At 40.5% G+C, this 16,238-nt stretch overlaps 1 protein-coding gene across 1 annotated transcript in view; it reads left to right on the top strand.

Moving 5' to 3' along the window:
- Positions 1–16,238, top strand: part of LOC115088641 (DNA (cytosine-5)-methyltransferase 3A-like) — a 636,171-nt gene that overhangs the window by 598,834 nt on the left and 21,099 nt on the right. Inside the window, exon 8 of the mRNA XM_029596904.1 lies at positions 6,713–6,763. Within this exon, the coding sequence (XP_029452764.1) occupies positions 6,713–6,763 (51 nt within the window). The remainder of the gene's footprint in view (positions 1–6,712; positions 6,764–16,238) is intronic.

Consider the following 16,238-nt stretch of genomic DNA (forward strand, 5'->3'; position numbering starts at 1 on the left):
CACTGCTCCTCTCTGGCACAGTATGGAGCTTCCAGGGCTCTTCCTTGCCCCGGCTGCTGCAGCTGCTCGTTCTAGCTCATGGTATCCAGTGCTCCTTCCCTCCTCAGCAGCTGTTACTCTTTCTGGCCCCAGGCCATCATTGGTCCTTCCAGCCCAAAGCCTCTGGTGATTTTTCTGATCCTGGCCTCCAGCTTAGTGCCGAAGGATACTGCTGCTTTACTCCATTCTCGATGGAAAAACTGCTACTTCTCCACCACATACATCAGATGCCGAACTTTAGTTGCTTAGGTGATCTGGTGCCTGGGTTTTTTCCAGCCCTAAGCAAAATCATATTCATTCAAGGTCAGGGTATTAACAATGTACATCCTATATAGATTCTATCATTATCAGGTGATTCGCAGATATATATTAGATTTTAGAAGAGGACACCATGCGAATTCGCATCAGTTAATTAAAAATATGTTAAATTCATTCAGGGTAATATCTCCAAATGAGTTACCTTTGTGCATCCCTTGACAGGAATGAACCTCCATTGTAATCCATGGTGTGTTAAATATAATCTCAATCTCTCAAATGTACTGCCAATGCCTTTCTTAATACTTGCATTGTGCCAAAGAGAGCTTCCTTCTGGAGTTTTTTATATATTACTTTTCTTTAATTTTCAATATTAAAGATCTTCAATTCTGGTCAGTTGCTTTTTGCAACTTTTCATGGGATATTATTCTTCTTTCTTCGCATTTTTGGTATGCTGTCTTTGTAAATCATCTTGATTTAAATATAGGGTTTGTGACATAAAAATAGCAGTACATTATCTCCTTTTTATCCTCAGAGGCCCGCACACCTGTACCTATTCCTCTTAGTTTTCTCACTTGATTCTGTGGTCAATCTTCTGCTACAGTGGGTCCATGAACAAGGTCCCCATGGCCTATAGCTGTCTTCACCTGAAGGTTTTGCATTATTGCTGCCACCATCATTGATCCTAGTGCTGAAGCTAAGGTTGGATACATTTTTATCCTGGGGGATGTACAGTCAATATGATTTTTTTTTTTTTTTTTTTTGCTTCCTTTTATATTTTAGCAGTGGTCACCTGGATGAGATGTTATATAACTAGGTCATCATGAGAAGGGGTTGAGGGAAATTTACTCCATTCAATTATTTTCTCCCCCTCAGATCTCTCACATTTATGAAGACCTCAGTGGCGTCTCATGGCTAATGTTCCAGGAACTCAACCAGGGTAGCATTCAAGGTTTCAGGATACAACCAGCATATAAGGATCACACGCTGAAGAGTTCTCATGGTCTTTTCTCCACTCTTCCTTTTAAGTGTGCCCCTCTGCAGCCCCCTTAATTAAATTTTATTTATTTAAGAATTTTTTTTATACCGATATTAGTCGAAACATCATATCGGTTTACAGTGGAACAAAAGAATGGAAAATAAATGTGAACCAATCACATTTGTGCCACAGATGATAGTGTATGCTGTGACCCCCTCCCCCCCCCGCCCCAGCTTACATTGTTCATATGCCCTTGATTCCTCTGATTCTTATATTCCACCCCCCCCCCCCTTCTTTTATTTCCTATGGGCCAAAAAGCAAGTTCAATTAACATTTCAGGGAGATCTGAGTACCTTGTGATGTCATTGACCATTTTTAAACTGTTCTGCTATTGATTAGTACCTATGGTTACCAGATGACTGCATTTCTTACCTATTGGGAAGAACTATGTTTAATGATGTCCTTATTACACAGAAATTCACATTTTCCATTGATAAGTAGACTGAATTAGCCATTACACGTAGGTGACGTTATATGGCAGTACTGAACGGACTCGTCTTTCCTAGTTGTTAGAAATTAATACATAATGATAAAGCCGATTGGCTAAACACAGCACCACACTAAGATCAGCTAATAAAGCTTTACTGACCATCCCCTCAATCAAAACAGCCAAACTAACCCAGGTAAGAGAGAGAGCACTTTCCTTAGCTGGTCCTATGCTATGGAACTCCATGCCTGTCGAGATCCGCTTGCAAAGAGACATCAAAACCTTCAGAAAACATTTAAAAACATGGTTATTCAAACAAGCGTACAACAAAGGGAAAGGTGAGTAGAACACGGGGATAAAATGGCGACTGGCAAAAACATCCAAACTCAATACCCAATTATACCCAGGTATTTTGCTCTATTTTTAATTTTTTATTATTATCTCTATTCTAAATCCGGTTCTATAAATACGGACAAGATACAACACGCTCTTTTAAGTATATATAAAGATCTTTGTTACCATAAAGTCTTGGCACATGTTTAATGATAGAATTTTTTATCTATTCCTAATAGTAATATTTGTGCCTTATTGTAAACCGTTATGATGGTACCCAACTGAATGACGGTATAGAAAAGTTTTAAAATAAATAAAAAAATAAATAAACTTTGAGCTCTATTGAGCATGTGCAGGAATTCCTGCATGGGTGTTACCTCGCAAGCCTCCTCAGTCATTTTTTTTTGTCCAAGCACAGCATGGACATGTTCTCAGGTCACTCCTCAATTTATTTTGTTTCAAGTGTTTCTATTTCAATTTATTTTCCTTTTTAACTTTTTTTTTTTTTTTTTACTTGCTCACTGCTTCTGCAGTCCTACAACAGCACTTTTCAGTACTTCTACAGAAATAAAAATGAATAAAACTTGCCTCCTAAAATGTCCGGAAAGAAGAACACATGGTGAGCGGTTTCAAAACAGCTACATCTGTGGGAAAAATGGTGTTCTTCACAGAACTATACTGATGTCTCAGACCAAACAGGGCCTACAAAATGGAGGAACTATGAGAGTCTCTTAGAAGCTACAGTAAGACTTCCTTCTACAGTGCAACATCATCTGCCTTACCAGGAAAAGAGTTGGCCAGAAGCTCTTAAAAAAAAATCTCCCCCATTGGTAAACCAGGGATTGAGTAGTATAGACCACCCTGTGTCGAAAAAGTGAAGAAGCAGCGTTGGTGTATGGTACATCGGTACCTGTTGATGCAAGATGCATTCATACCCATCGATGCACATTGCCTCAGCACCTGTTGATGCATCTGTACCATCAGTGCATCGACACCATCTGCAACATTGGTGTTTGGGCACCATTAATGCATTGGTGCTTTAGCACCAGTAATATATCTGCACCAGTGATGCATCTGCAACATCACTGCATTGGTTCTTTGTCACTAGCAATGCATCGGAGCTTCGGCACCATTGATGCATCTGCACCATTGATTCTTTGTCACCTTTGATGCATTTGCACCATTGATGCACCAGTGCTTCACCACGGTCAATCCATCTACACCTTTGAGGCATTGGTGCGTCAGTATTGTTTTTGCAACTGTATTAATTTGCTGTGTCTGAACTATTGGTGCTTGCTATGTCTGCTTAATCAATGCTTCTGCACTGTCAATGCATGTGGATCCACAGTGCACTTGAAGCATTCTATGTGTCTGCACTAGGGGGAGTCCTGAATCATGAATACATCTGCATCATCACATCTGTGCATTTGCACTATTGGCACACTTGATGCTCTCTGCAGTGTTGGCTACAGATTTGTGAGTGCCTCTCTACATCAGAGAATACTAGAGCCCATCTCTTAACGTAGATAGTCCAGATGGGATCTTCTCCATTGAACCCATAGTGTTTCCGTTCTTTCTTCCTCTGACATCAGCAAAGTTCCTTTTACTAGCTGTTTTTGTTTTTTTCAGAGCCATGGTTCTGTAATTTTAACTTCTAAGGTGACCCATTTCCTTCCTGGAGAGGAGCTCTCATGCCTATCAATAGACCTCTCCTGCCATATTTCTGGATGAAGATAATTAAATTAATTTGGAGATTTTTTCAAAATGGCAGTGACCTCGTTGCTACAGTGATTTACTGACCACCTTGGGCCATCGTAGTATAGCAGACAACATAGTGGCAAAAAAAATCCCTTCTTTCTTCAAAAAGTATTTGTGGACAAAGTCCTCCAATGCTTGCATGGCAATGGTAAGCTACTCTACTCTGTAGACCCTACTCTATAGACTCTACTCTATAGACCCTGTGCCTCCTTACTTGTTTTATAGATTGTTAAATGACTATTAGTCTTTTGACGCTTTTCAATGTAAAAAGGCTGAAGGATGAGGGCTTGGAAAGGCAGCCTATTTGGGTTGGAAGACTGTGAAGGTGATCCACTGAGTCAAGGACTCTGGGAAGATGTATTTTGTGAAAGAAGTCCTTGTGACCAAGAACCCCTACTAATCTGTTGAGAAATTTGGCTGAGAATCATGGACCCTGTGCTTCTTTACTTGCTTTTATAGACTATCAAATGATTATCGGTCTGGATCACTCATCCCCTCCTTTTCATAAGAGTACTTATAGCGCAAACCAGAAAAATTCACAGTTCCAAGGACTTTATCTGGAACAAACCTGTTCCATAATAGATCAGTGTCCTGAACAAGAGGAACACGTTACACCAGATACAGGGAAAAACAGAAGAGGGGAACATTCCCTGGACAAATAGGTCTGGGGTGGCCGACTGATTCTTGAGAGCCACAAACAGGACAGGTTTTCAGGATATTCACAGTGAATATACATGAGATAGATTTGCATGCAGTTGAGAGAGTGCACATGCATATTCACTGTGGATATGCTGAAAACCAGGTCTGTTTGTGGCTTTCGAGGACTAGATTTGGCCACTCCACCTGCAAGTCTCCATGCTTCATCAACAAGGATGATGCCTTACGGCTGCCGTGGATTGCTTATTCTAAATACAGTCAATACTGTTCTTACTTCATCATTGGATACCACATTTTACAGAGGTTTTACTGGAACTTAAATCCTCCAGTTTCAAATCCCCCTATACTACGTGACTTTAGGGTTCAGCTAATATTGTTGGCCTCTTGAAGTATCTTACGTGGATGTGGTGTTCCTAGTTGCATTCTCTTTGACTACACAGTTTAACAACTGCAGTCCGTTTATAACAGAAGGGTGCTTGACACCTGTCTTGCTTTTCTCCTTGAGTGATCTCTGTTTTTCAACAAAATCATGCCATGTGTATTGATGACAGATTTTTACATTTGTTCCTCTGTGAGAGGTAGGTCCCATATTTCTGGAGCAGAATTTTCCCATATTACCAGGCTGAGCAGCTGTCTGTGTTCTACAAACCCATCGGCGTATGGATAGCAGTGGCCATTCATTCTTTGTCCAGCCATCTAGTAGGCTGTATTGCACACTGTCATGCATTCGGTAGCCTTCTGGTTACAGACTTTTTTCCAGGCTCATCAAGTCAGAGCTATACATTTTCATTTTGAGAGCTGTCTCCATAGCAATCATCTGTAAAGCTGCGACTTAGTTGTCTGTGCATTCCACTACTGTTTGGACAAACTCTCAAGCCGTGACAATAAATTTGGACAGCTGTTTTGTGTCTTTTCAACCAGTAGTTTACTTCCATGGTAGGGCCCAGGTTGCTTACTTAAATAAATGCTCCATTACAACCCTCAATCTGGGACTCCCCACATGTAATGGCTAATTTATCCTGCTATCTACAGAAAACACTGTTTATGGAAAGTAAACTTGCTTAACATTATAGAGCATGATATTCAAAGCTACTTAGCCAGTAAGTAGCAACTTATCCGACTAATGGGCCGCGCTAGCTTTACCCCTTATTCAGTAAGGGGAAATAGCGTGTCGAAAAAGCACAGCCAACCCCCCAAAATTGATAGCGCCTGCAACATGCAAAATGCATTTTGATGGCCCTATTAGTTATTCCCGCGTGATTCAGTAAGTAAAATATGCAGCCAAGCCGCACATTTTACTTTCAGAAATTAGCGCCTACCCAAAGGTAGGCGTTAATTTCTGCCTGCACCGGGAAAGTGTACAGAAAAGCAGTAAAAACTGCTTTTCTGTACACCCTCCGACTTAATATCATGGCGATATTAAGTTGGAGGTCCCAAAAGTAAAAAATAATTAAAAATAAAAAAATTTTAAAATTAGCCCACGGCTCGCGGGTTGAAAACTAGACGCTCAATTTTGCCGGTGTCCAGTTTCCGAACCCGTGGCTTTCAGCTGGTTTGAGAACAGACGCCGGCAAAATTGAGCGTCGGCTGTCAAACTCGCTGACAGCCGCCGCTCCTGTCATTTTACCGCGGGCCCTCATTTGAATACTAAATCGCGCGCACAGGAGACTTTTACTGTATCAGCCCGTAAGTGGTGATCGCTGAATATCCAGCTACGCTTATCAGTTGCCACTTAGCAATGGGTGTAACAGGGCAGTGCCACTTAGATAAGTGTCACTATTCAGATTTATTTGGTTATGTTAACTAGATAAGTTAGACCTGCCAAAGAGACTTATGACTAAGTAGCATTTTGTACACGGGAATATCCCATGTAAGTTAAACTATCCAGTTAACTTACATACTTGGATAAGTCTGAATATCTACCTTATAATGTGCAAATTATTATGCAAAAGAAGGAAACAAGATATCTGGAAATGTTCACACATCTTTGTTAGTATTGCAGTATAATTTAGTTATCACCTTTCTTGTCCTCCTCCTAGTTATGGAGCTTATTGTTTTAAAATTAACCATGTCTCTAGATTGCAATTTTTAACTTTTTGTTGTGAGATGATATTCAAGTCATAAGTTGCCAATTTTTGAAGACATTTTTAAAAATTATGCAAAGCTATTAATCTTCCAAAGTAACATTAACTCTTTTTCCCCAGCTTTCACCCTTCTATGTGCAGTGTTCTGGAATGAAGGACTCCATAAATGAGGTTTGCTATAGATGCAATTCTTCTTTGAAACTTATGGGATGTTCATCTAGATCTGCTTCATCTTTCATGCCAAGTTTGTCATGCTATCCAATAAAAAAACAAAACTGTTTCTTATTCTATTGTTCACTGCTATTCATCCATGAATAGTGCTCTACACAGTGACTCAACCCCTTGGAAGTTTTGCTGAATCTGTTTAGCTTTTGATCTGATACTGTTTTCCCCCATTTCATTTTGCTTTACTCAACCATTCTTCCTCTGTTGAAAAAAAGCCTTTTTATTGCAAAAACTTGAAAACATCTGTCGCTGCCTACAACAGGCTCCTACAACAAATGGATCTGTGGACAGCTAATTTAGGGGAAAGCGAAATAAAGGTTGTTCAGCATGATAACTTTCACAGGGCTCTGAGTGCACGACTTTGGCAAATCCATCTTCTCTTCATTTCTGCTGCCACCAAGACGGGCCCCAAACATAAGTTCTTCCTTGCTAAATTTTGGCTTTGTCAGGCCAACTCCTGCAAGGATTCCTCTAAATTTGCTCATAAGGAGGGTAATTTTGAAAGCCATTTCCACAGGTAAAACAGTGCTTTACCCTCACAAAAGGGCTTTTAGAAAACTGCCCTCTCTGTGTGCAGGTAGCTCACTCATGCTACCCCCACAGCAGGGGCAGGCGTTCCTGAGAGGGGGTACACGTGCATTTTCCAAGAAAAATTATCTGCACAAACTAGCAACAGGGCTTGGTGCAAGTCTATTTGGTGCTCTGGGTGAACCTGTGGTTATCCCCCCCCCCCCCCAAATTAATCTATTGGTGGTAGCTCCAGCACAGCAGTGGCTCTAGGACTTCGTTCCCTCCTTTGACAGTTTTGTCTTTGGTACAGAACCCCTCTGGACCTCACACTGGTGGTATTTTGCTACTCCCAAAATCTTTAGGTGACAGTCTATTTTGCCTGATTAGCAGGTGTAAATGTGTGTGGGTAGTTTACCTGGGATCATTTTCAAAGTGAAAATATGCATGTACATTTACTTTGTAAATCAGTATAAAGTCTACAAGTAAAAGGTACTCACAGACTTTGCAGTTTTAAAATTACTCTCTAGAAGGGTGGTTTTAAAAATCATTTTTACAGGTTAAAGGGCTGCAGAAATGGGCTTCTTCAAAATTGCCTGCCCGATATGTAAGTAAACTTTCAAGTGTGCCCTATTCACACAAAATTTTACCCGACTGAACAAAAGCATTGCTGTTGGCAGAGTTTAGAAGAGGTTTCCTTATATGTTGATTGATGCAACTATTTATATTGTTCGATGTAACTATTTTCTCCTTACTTTCCCCCTTTTTTGCTATCTGTTAAATGTAAACCGATGTGATGTACAAACAAACTTCGGTATATAAAAGCTTCAATTTTCAAACACTTATTTATTTAAAGTGTATGCTTGTAAATTCTCCAGAAAAATTGCCACACACTAAATAGATGTGTGTGTGTGCAGGGTAGATTTGGTGGGATAATTTTCAAAATGGACTTATGCACCTGAATCCACTTTGACAATTGGTGTAACTTAGGTGTGTATGCCAGCTAATTGATGTGTGATGTTTCAGAATTACCCCCAGGTTTGGTAACTTTAAAACAAGCACGCGCACGCCATATACGCACATATGGTCGCACGAGCATACACATGCTGGAATTTTAAATCGTGCAAGCATGTGTTTTAAAAAGCACCTACCATGTGTATGTGTGCTCCTAATTTTAAACGGTTACTCGAGCAAACATGTTTCATGAATCTTCTGTAGGACTTTATCAGCTTTAACTCGCGCAGAAGAGTTTAAAACATGTTCATGTGAAGGACATTGCCAATTTTACCCATTACTTTACCAATTTGCCCAGTCTGTCTTGATGTCATCCAGACCCCTCTGGTTCTTCAGCCTGCACTCCCCCCAATTCACCCAGACCCTCACTCAGTCATTTTAGGCCTAAACAGAGATTTATGCAGCCTTTCACCTTATCAAGAGCAGAAGTAAATATGTGCAGCTACCAACCCGCCGGATTTAAAATAACTATTTGTGTACGTACATTTTGGCCTTGTTCTGGAATGCCCCTAACCCAGCCCGCTCTTCTTTTTTTTTTTTTTTTTTACTCATACATGCACATATATATACACATGTAATTTGCAGTTTTTAAAACACGCGTTGCTCACACGTGACCTTTTAACTCCAGCAATGCTTTTAAAATTAACCCTTAAATGTATATGTGTATCTGAGTAAGGTTTTATCATGAATGGAAGATAAATGAAAGATTGATAATTTCAAATTCAAGAAAATTTAGAAACTAGGGTAATTCCTTACAAAGGTCTGTGTTATGATACTTCAGAGAAACCTTAAAATTAAAAAAACAGCTGTTTCTTGATTGTAGAGAATCCTTCTTTTCTTTTCTAATTAATTTTACTATTGAGGAAAACCCTTAAAAATCTCATCTGTTTTATTACATATGTGCATAGGCTCTTTGCTCATCAGTTTTGACTCTGAAAGAGTTTCTGCTAGTTATCTATTGTAATTGGCATCAACTCAAGCTATTTAAAAATGAGAGAAATTAGAACATCCTGTGAGGAACAGAAACTGGAGTCTAATACTTACTTCCTTTCCTCCATGACTTCTGGTTCAAATCTCTTTTTTGTTGTCTTGTTTCTAGTCATGCTCCATCTAGATTTTGATCTTTTTTTCTCTGCAACTCCCAATGCCAGAGCTTTGTTGCATCTTAAATTCAATTAAACCACACATCTCCCTAATTTCTTTTCCTAAAGGGGAAATCATGAAACTCACCTGCTCCAATTCTGTCTCTCTGGACATACAATAATTTGCACTATTGTACTGATGGATAATTATAATTAGGGCTTTCATTTAAAGCTTTCAAAGATAAATATAAAACATGTCTTTTTAGGGTGCCCAGGGCTTGTCTCTTTTCAAGTAAATGCATATTTCCATAAGGAAAATATAATAACCTCCAAGGTTTGCAAGTCTGCCAGTTTAGGAAAAAAGACTTACTATTTTAACAAATAAATGACCATTTCCCTCTGTCTCTTTCCTAACATTTCCTTGACTCCAGTTTATTTCAAGAAGAGATTGACATGAACTTCTTTTCTCCTTATGTCTTTATTGTTGGCATATATTATATGTTTTTTATTTTAAATTGGACACAAAGCTAGCACAAATAACAACAAATGAAAAACATAACTATAAAAGTAAATAAAAACATAGCATAATTAGATATAAAGAAAAATAATTTACAAATCTTGTATATTTAATCTCGTGCAGATATCTTGCTAAAAAGAAAACATAGATTAAGCTACAGAGATAGAAAACATCTTACTTATCAATTACCCATGATAATCTCAAGACAAGTAGTTGGTCTTATATACCCTGTATGTTTCCTGTGTGCAGCTATGACTGGCTTTCAACACCTGTATTCCATTCATCAGGTCGGTCAAACATCATGGAAAAGGGTAAACAGTGGAGTTCCTCAAGGATCTGTACTTGGACCGGTGCTTTTCAATATATATATATATATATATATATATATATAGCTAGCAAAAAAATTTTTTGGCAATTCTTCTTCTATTTAGCGCTAAAGCTTATATACAAAAAACCCCCAACGTGCAGCCGTGGGAGACCATAAGCACTATTATTATATTTAATAAGTCAATTCAAATATGTGATGTTTCTTAAGAATGTAAATCTTTTATTGACTACTTTTACAAAGATACTAATAAATTAAGTGAAAAGTTGAATTACAAAACATTGAATATTTCAAATATACTAAAATCTACTTTTAGTCCAATCGGTTATGACCCTCAGTCCTCTCCTATACCTATCCTCAATCTGACCCTAATTGAACTAATTATACCCTAACCTCATTGATGTTAACATGGGTCTATACAAAGGAATACACCACTTATTGCTTTAACAATCTTATACCATATATCTTAAATTGCATTCCTTAAGGATTGTTAAAGCAATAAGTGGTGTATTCCTTTGTATAGACCCATGTTAACATCAATGAGGTTTAGGGTATATATATATACTAGCAACTGTACCCGTTCTACGCCCGGGTGGCGAGCCTTTTTATTGGCACATTTGCTCTTGTATGGAAGCCATTAGTTGAAAAGGAAAAACTAATTGTTTTCACCAAGGGCAAGGGACATGGAGGCACATTTGCTAAAGCCAGGGCTGGCAAAGTTTATTTACCAAGCTGTCTCTCGCATTCTCCCACATCCCCTCTCCTCTCTCACACACACATTCTCTCTCACCGGCATCCCCCTCCCCTCATATAGGCTTCCTCTCTCTCTGAAACCCACACTCAAGCATCCCACACCCACCCTCTCTTACCTTCCATGCTCTCTGTCATCCCCCTCTCTCACACACATTCTCTCTCACTGGCATCCCCCCATGCTCTCTCTCACACCCTCCTGCTCTCTCTCACCCTCCACTCCCCGACATACATTCTCTCTCACCGGCATGCCAACGGACCCGCGCCATTTGCGGTGAAGATGAAGGCCCGTCGTGTCATTTGCAGCGAAGATGAAGGCTTGGTGCGCCATTCGTGGCACATGGGGGGCCTTCCATTTCGCCTTGAGCAGAAAATAGCAGCGGAGTCTCGGGCGCACTGATCGCGGTACACAGAGGCCTTCCCTTTTCGCTGCGAACGGCGCACCAGGCCTTCATCTTCGCCGCGAATGGAGTGTGTGCCGCAGGATGCGCTCCGTTCGTGGCATGCCAGGGTCTCCTTTGCTATTTTCTGCCTGTCCTGCGATGGCCACTGTCCTTCCGGTTTTGATTAGTCTTCTGGCGAGGGAGGAAATTGGCAAGGTGAGGGAGGAATTCTGCGCAAAATCTGCATTCCGCAGTAGCGCTGAACTCCCCCCATGAGTACCTCTTGTAGCTGGTGTTGTGACATGGCCGCTGTTCGGCATGTTTGAGCCTCCAAAGCAGCCAGGGTGCCGCCTGCACCATCTATCGGCGGGCTGGGGAACATGCGCGAGCACTGACGGACACACTACCAAGCCTGATATATTATGGATAAATGATCTGGAAAAGAATACGACAAGTGAGGTTATTAAATTTGTGGACAGTACAAAATTATTCAGAGTAGTTAAATCACAAGCGGATTGCGATACATTACAGGAGGACTTGCAAGACTGGAAGATTGGGCATCCAAATGGCAGATGAAATTTAATGTGGACAAGTGCAAGGTGTTGCACATAGGGAAAAATAATCCTTGATGTAGTTACATGATGTTAGGTTCCATATTAGGAACTACCACCCAGGAAAAGATCTAGGCATCATAGTGGATAATACTTTAAAATTGTCGGCTCAGTGTGCCTCAGTAGTCAAAAAAGCAAACAGAATGTTAGGAATTATTAGGAGGGGAATGGTTAATAAAACGGAAAATGTCATAATGCCTCTGTATCGCTCCTTGGTGAGACCACACTTTTAATACTGTGTACAATTCTGGTCGCCACATCTCAAAAAAGATATAGTTGTGACGGAGAAGGTACAGAGAAGGGCAACCAAAATGATAAAGGGGATGGAACAGCTCCCCTATGAGGAAAGGCTGAAGAGGTTAGGGCTGTTCAGCTTGGAGAAGAGATGGCTGAGGGGGGATATGATAGAGGTCTTTAAGATCATGAGAGGTCTTGAATGAGTAGATGTGAATCAGTTATTTACACTTTCAAATAATAGAAGGACTAGGGGGCATTCCATGAAGTTAGCAAGTAGCACATTTAAGACTAATCGGAGAAAATTCTTTTTCACTCAACTCACAATTAAGCTCTGGAATTTGTTGCCAGAGGATGTGGTTAGTGCAGTTAAGTGTGAAGAATATGCCTGATCAGACAACCAGTATTGAGAAGGAAAATACCCAGACGCCTCTGCTGTACTGTGGCCTGTCAGAGCTGAATGAACTCTGAGTGCCTTTCTGAGCATGACTTGCAGAATGTCTCTGAGCAGATAGACAAGCTGGCACCAAAGGAGGTGAGCCTATTCAATGGGTCACACAGAAGAAACCAACGGCGGGAGCTTCAGGCACTATCCTGTTGAAACCTCACTGGACAAGATCATTAACAGGACAAAAGGATTATCTGGAGAGTGGGGGCAAATGAGCTACACCTGGGAAAAACTTGTCAGGGCAGTTCAGAGGATAGGTTGTCATGACAACAGCATGATGTGTCTCTGTAAATGAGTCTTTGGGCAGTCACGTGATTCTAGAAGTTTCGGCAATACTGTATGTTTAACTATAAAAGAAGGGTCACTTCCTGTATTCAATGAGATGCTGGTCGTTTTGAAAGACAAAGGGCACCCAGTATCCAGTATCTCCCAAGAACACTTATAATGCCAAATAAAATTTACTTTATACCTTTTACTGAGTCTAAGTGTTCTTGTGTCCCTGGCCCTAAGTACAGGAAATTATGTACAAGTGTATCTGGGTTCAAAAAAGGTTTGGATAAGTTATTGGAGGAGAAGTCCATTAACTACTATTAATCAAGTTTATTTAGGGAATATCCACTGCTATTAATTGCATCAGTAGCATGGGATCTTCTTGGTGTTTGGGTAATTGCTAGGTTCTTGTGGCCTTATTTGGCCTCTGTTGGAAACCGGATGCTGGGCTTGATGGACCCTTGGTCTGACCCAGCATGGCAATTTCTTATGTTCTTATACTTTTTGAAGCTCTCTCCTCCAGATTCTGAAATGACGCGGTGGTCATTCATAAAGTTCAATGCATCACATTTAAAGTCAATAGAGTTGTGTTGAACTAATAATTCCATGAAAATCGATATTCCACATGTTTGCTGCACTTAAGAATTCTCTGGAAGCCTTTTCACTTTGTAAATAAACCATCTGGATCTTTTTCTTGTTTTCAATTAAATTCACATATCAGTAATCTGTCTGTATCCCTGGCACAGATTCACTAACAGTCACAAACTTGCGCATTATATCATCTTTGTATGAACACGGTGTACAGCAGTTCTTCTCAGTACTCCCACATCATGTAGGATTCGCTGTATTTCTCCAGAATTCTCTAACTGCTTATTTATGTGCATGTAAAACTCCGTGTCTTCAGAAAGGCTGACCCCCCCCTCCCCCATTAACACTGTCACTTTTAGGTCAATGCATATGTCAGATTCAGATTCCTATAACTTTGTTATGACAGTTTTAAAATAAAAAGAGTTACAACCCCCCCCCCCCCCCAAAATAACAGTAAAGTAAAATTACAGGTTACAGAAAGAACAATAACAGGTCTCAGGTTTTGGTGCTGGTACATGTTCCTGGTCAGATTTCATTTCTAGCCTGGTGGCAGGATACCATATATTCTGCTACTATAGCTGCTGTTTCTCCTATTTCTCCCAGGATTATGCAGTTTTGCCTGCTCATTCTTTTGTGGGAAGTCTTTGATTTTCTCTGTCAGCTTTCAGAAATTTGCATTTGATATCTTGGTGTTTCGTATAGTACAGTGTAACGCAGGACAGCCCTGTGAGCCGCCTCATTAACCCCAGATGCTGATGACTTGCTCCAATGCAGGACCTTTCTCTGCAAGAAGAAACACAGCCATCATGTCTTTCTCCCATTTCACTGCCCAAGTTTCCGGATCTTATGGGTTCCATGACAGGAAACATTGCCTCTGCCTCATCTGATGACATCAGAACCTTGGCTTACTTAAGCCTTGCTCCACAGATGTCCAGTTCCTCAGGAATGGGTTTCCTGCATTCCAGCAGTATGTGTTGCTCCTGCATCATGATTGCTGCGTTCCTGGTGCTTGTTGTGTTCCTGCCTTGCCATGTACAGCCTTGCCTCGTCTAACATGGTCTTCTTCAGTCTTTCTTTGTTCTCGTCCAGTGCCTTTGTGTGTCTTTTGTCCATTCTGGCCTGATCTCTTGACATAGACCTCTTGCTTGGACCTGACCATCTTTGCCCACTGCCTGCCTCATCCTCTGGCCTGTTTCTGTATCTCCAGCTTGCTGCCTGTCCTGACTCCAGTGTGCCTTTGGACTCTTGCTTTCTTCACCACCCTAGGGACCTGCTTAAGTCCTACTGGCCGCTGGAACCCAAGGGCTCAACCTGTGGGGGAGGCGGCTGGTATAGGTGAAGCTCCAGACTGTCTTGCTACAGGGTGCATTGGCTAGCTGCTGGCATAGGCCTCATAGGTTTGCCTCTGATGCATCAACTACGCCGCAGCACAGAGGGATCATTCCCAGACAATTATTACATGCAGGAGGAAATGTATTTCTGTTTATAATTCTCTGGTATTGCATTGTATACAGAGTCTGGCTTTGTGGGGTTTACAGTTCAGTTTTTGCCTGCAATTTTCTATTTGTAGATCATGTATGCTGTATTTGGTGAGGGTCTGTCTGGGTGTTTTTTATGTGTGACTGAGGTGAAGTATTCTGCACATGTATTTTCTGGGTAAAGTTCTTATAGCAGTCAAGCTTGTTTTCTTTTCTTTTTTTTCTTTTTTTTTCAATCTGCATCTCCCAAAATGAGATACATTAGTGTTCTAGAGTTCTAGGTGTTAGTGCTAGTTTGGTACAGTAGATTTGCTACATAGGTGCGGAGTGTTTTTCAGGATTGGGTTACTTCACTATAGGGTCATTCATCAAAATGCATTCATCAAAATGCCATTCTAAAACACTTCTTATACGCCCGACTATGTCCAGATAGTAATTCCAGTTAAAGAATCCATCACAAAAACACTGGAATTTTGGGAAAACTGCCTTCATGAAATCAACTGCCTCCTCACCAGCTTAAACTTAATACTAAATTATTCAAAAAGTGAATTCCTTCTCATATTTCCGGAAAACAGTAACATCACGACGAATCCACCAGCCATCCTTCACATCTCCAAAGCAAAAGACCTAGGAGTTATTATTGATAATCGTCTAAACCTAAAATCTTTTATTACCAAACAACTAAAGACTGTTTTTATAAACTCATGTCCTGAAAAGAATAAGACCTCTCTTTCACTTTCATGATTTCAGAATGGTTCTGCAAGCAATAATCTTCTCTAAGATAGACTACTGTAACTCTATCTTATTAGGTCTCCCCTCATCCTACACCAAACCTCTTCAGATGGTTCAAAACACGGCAGCCAGAATATTGACAAACACGAGGAGAAAAGACCACATATCTCCAATTCTCAAAGACCTACATTGGCTGCCAATTCACTTCAGAATCATTCATAAGTCCATTACCATTATCTGTAAAGCCATCCATCACCATGCTACACTCAATCTACAAATCCTACTCAGAAAACACACCTCCACTAGACCCATCAGAGAAGCTTACAGAGATTCACTTCAAGTTCCACACACCAGAACCTCTCAACATATAACATTTAGAGACCGGGCCTTCTCTACAGCAGGATCATTGCTATGGAATTCCATTCCACCGGATCTTCGACAGGAACCGTGCCTTCTAACTTTCAGAAAAAGGCTTAAGACGT

Source organism: Rhinatrema bivittatum, chromosome 3, assembly GCF_901001135.1.
Source record: "Rhinatrema bivittatum chromosome 3, aRhiBiv1.1, whole genome shotgun sequence".
In the NCBI taxonomy this organism is placed as follows: Eukaryota; Metazoa; Chordata; class Amphibia; order Gymnophiona; family Rhinatrematidae; genus Rhinatrema; species Rhinatrema bivittatum.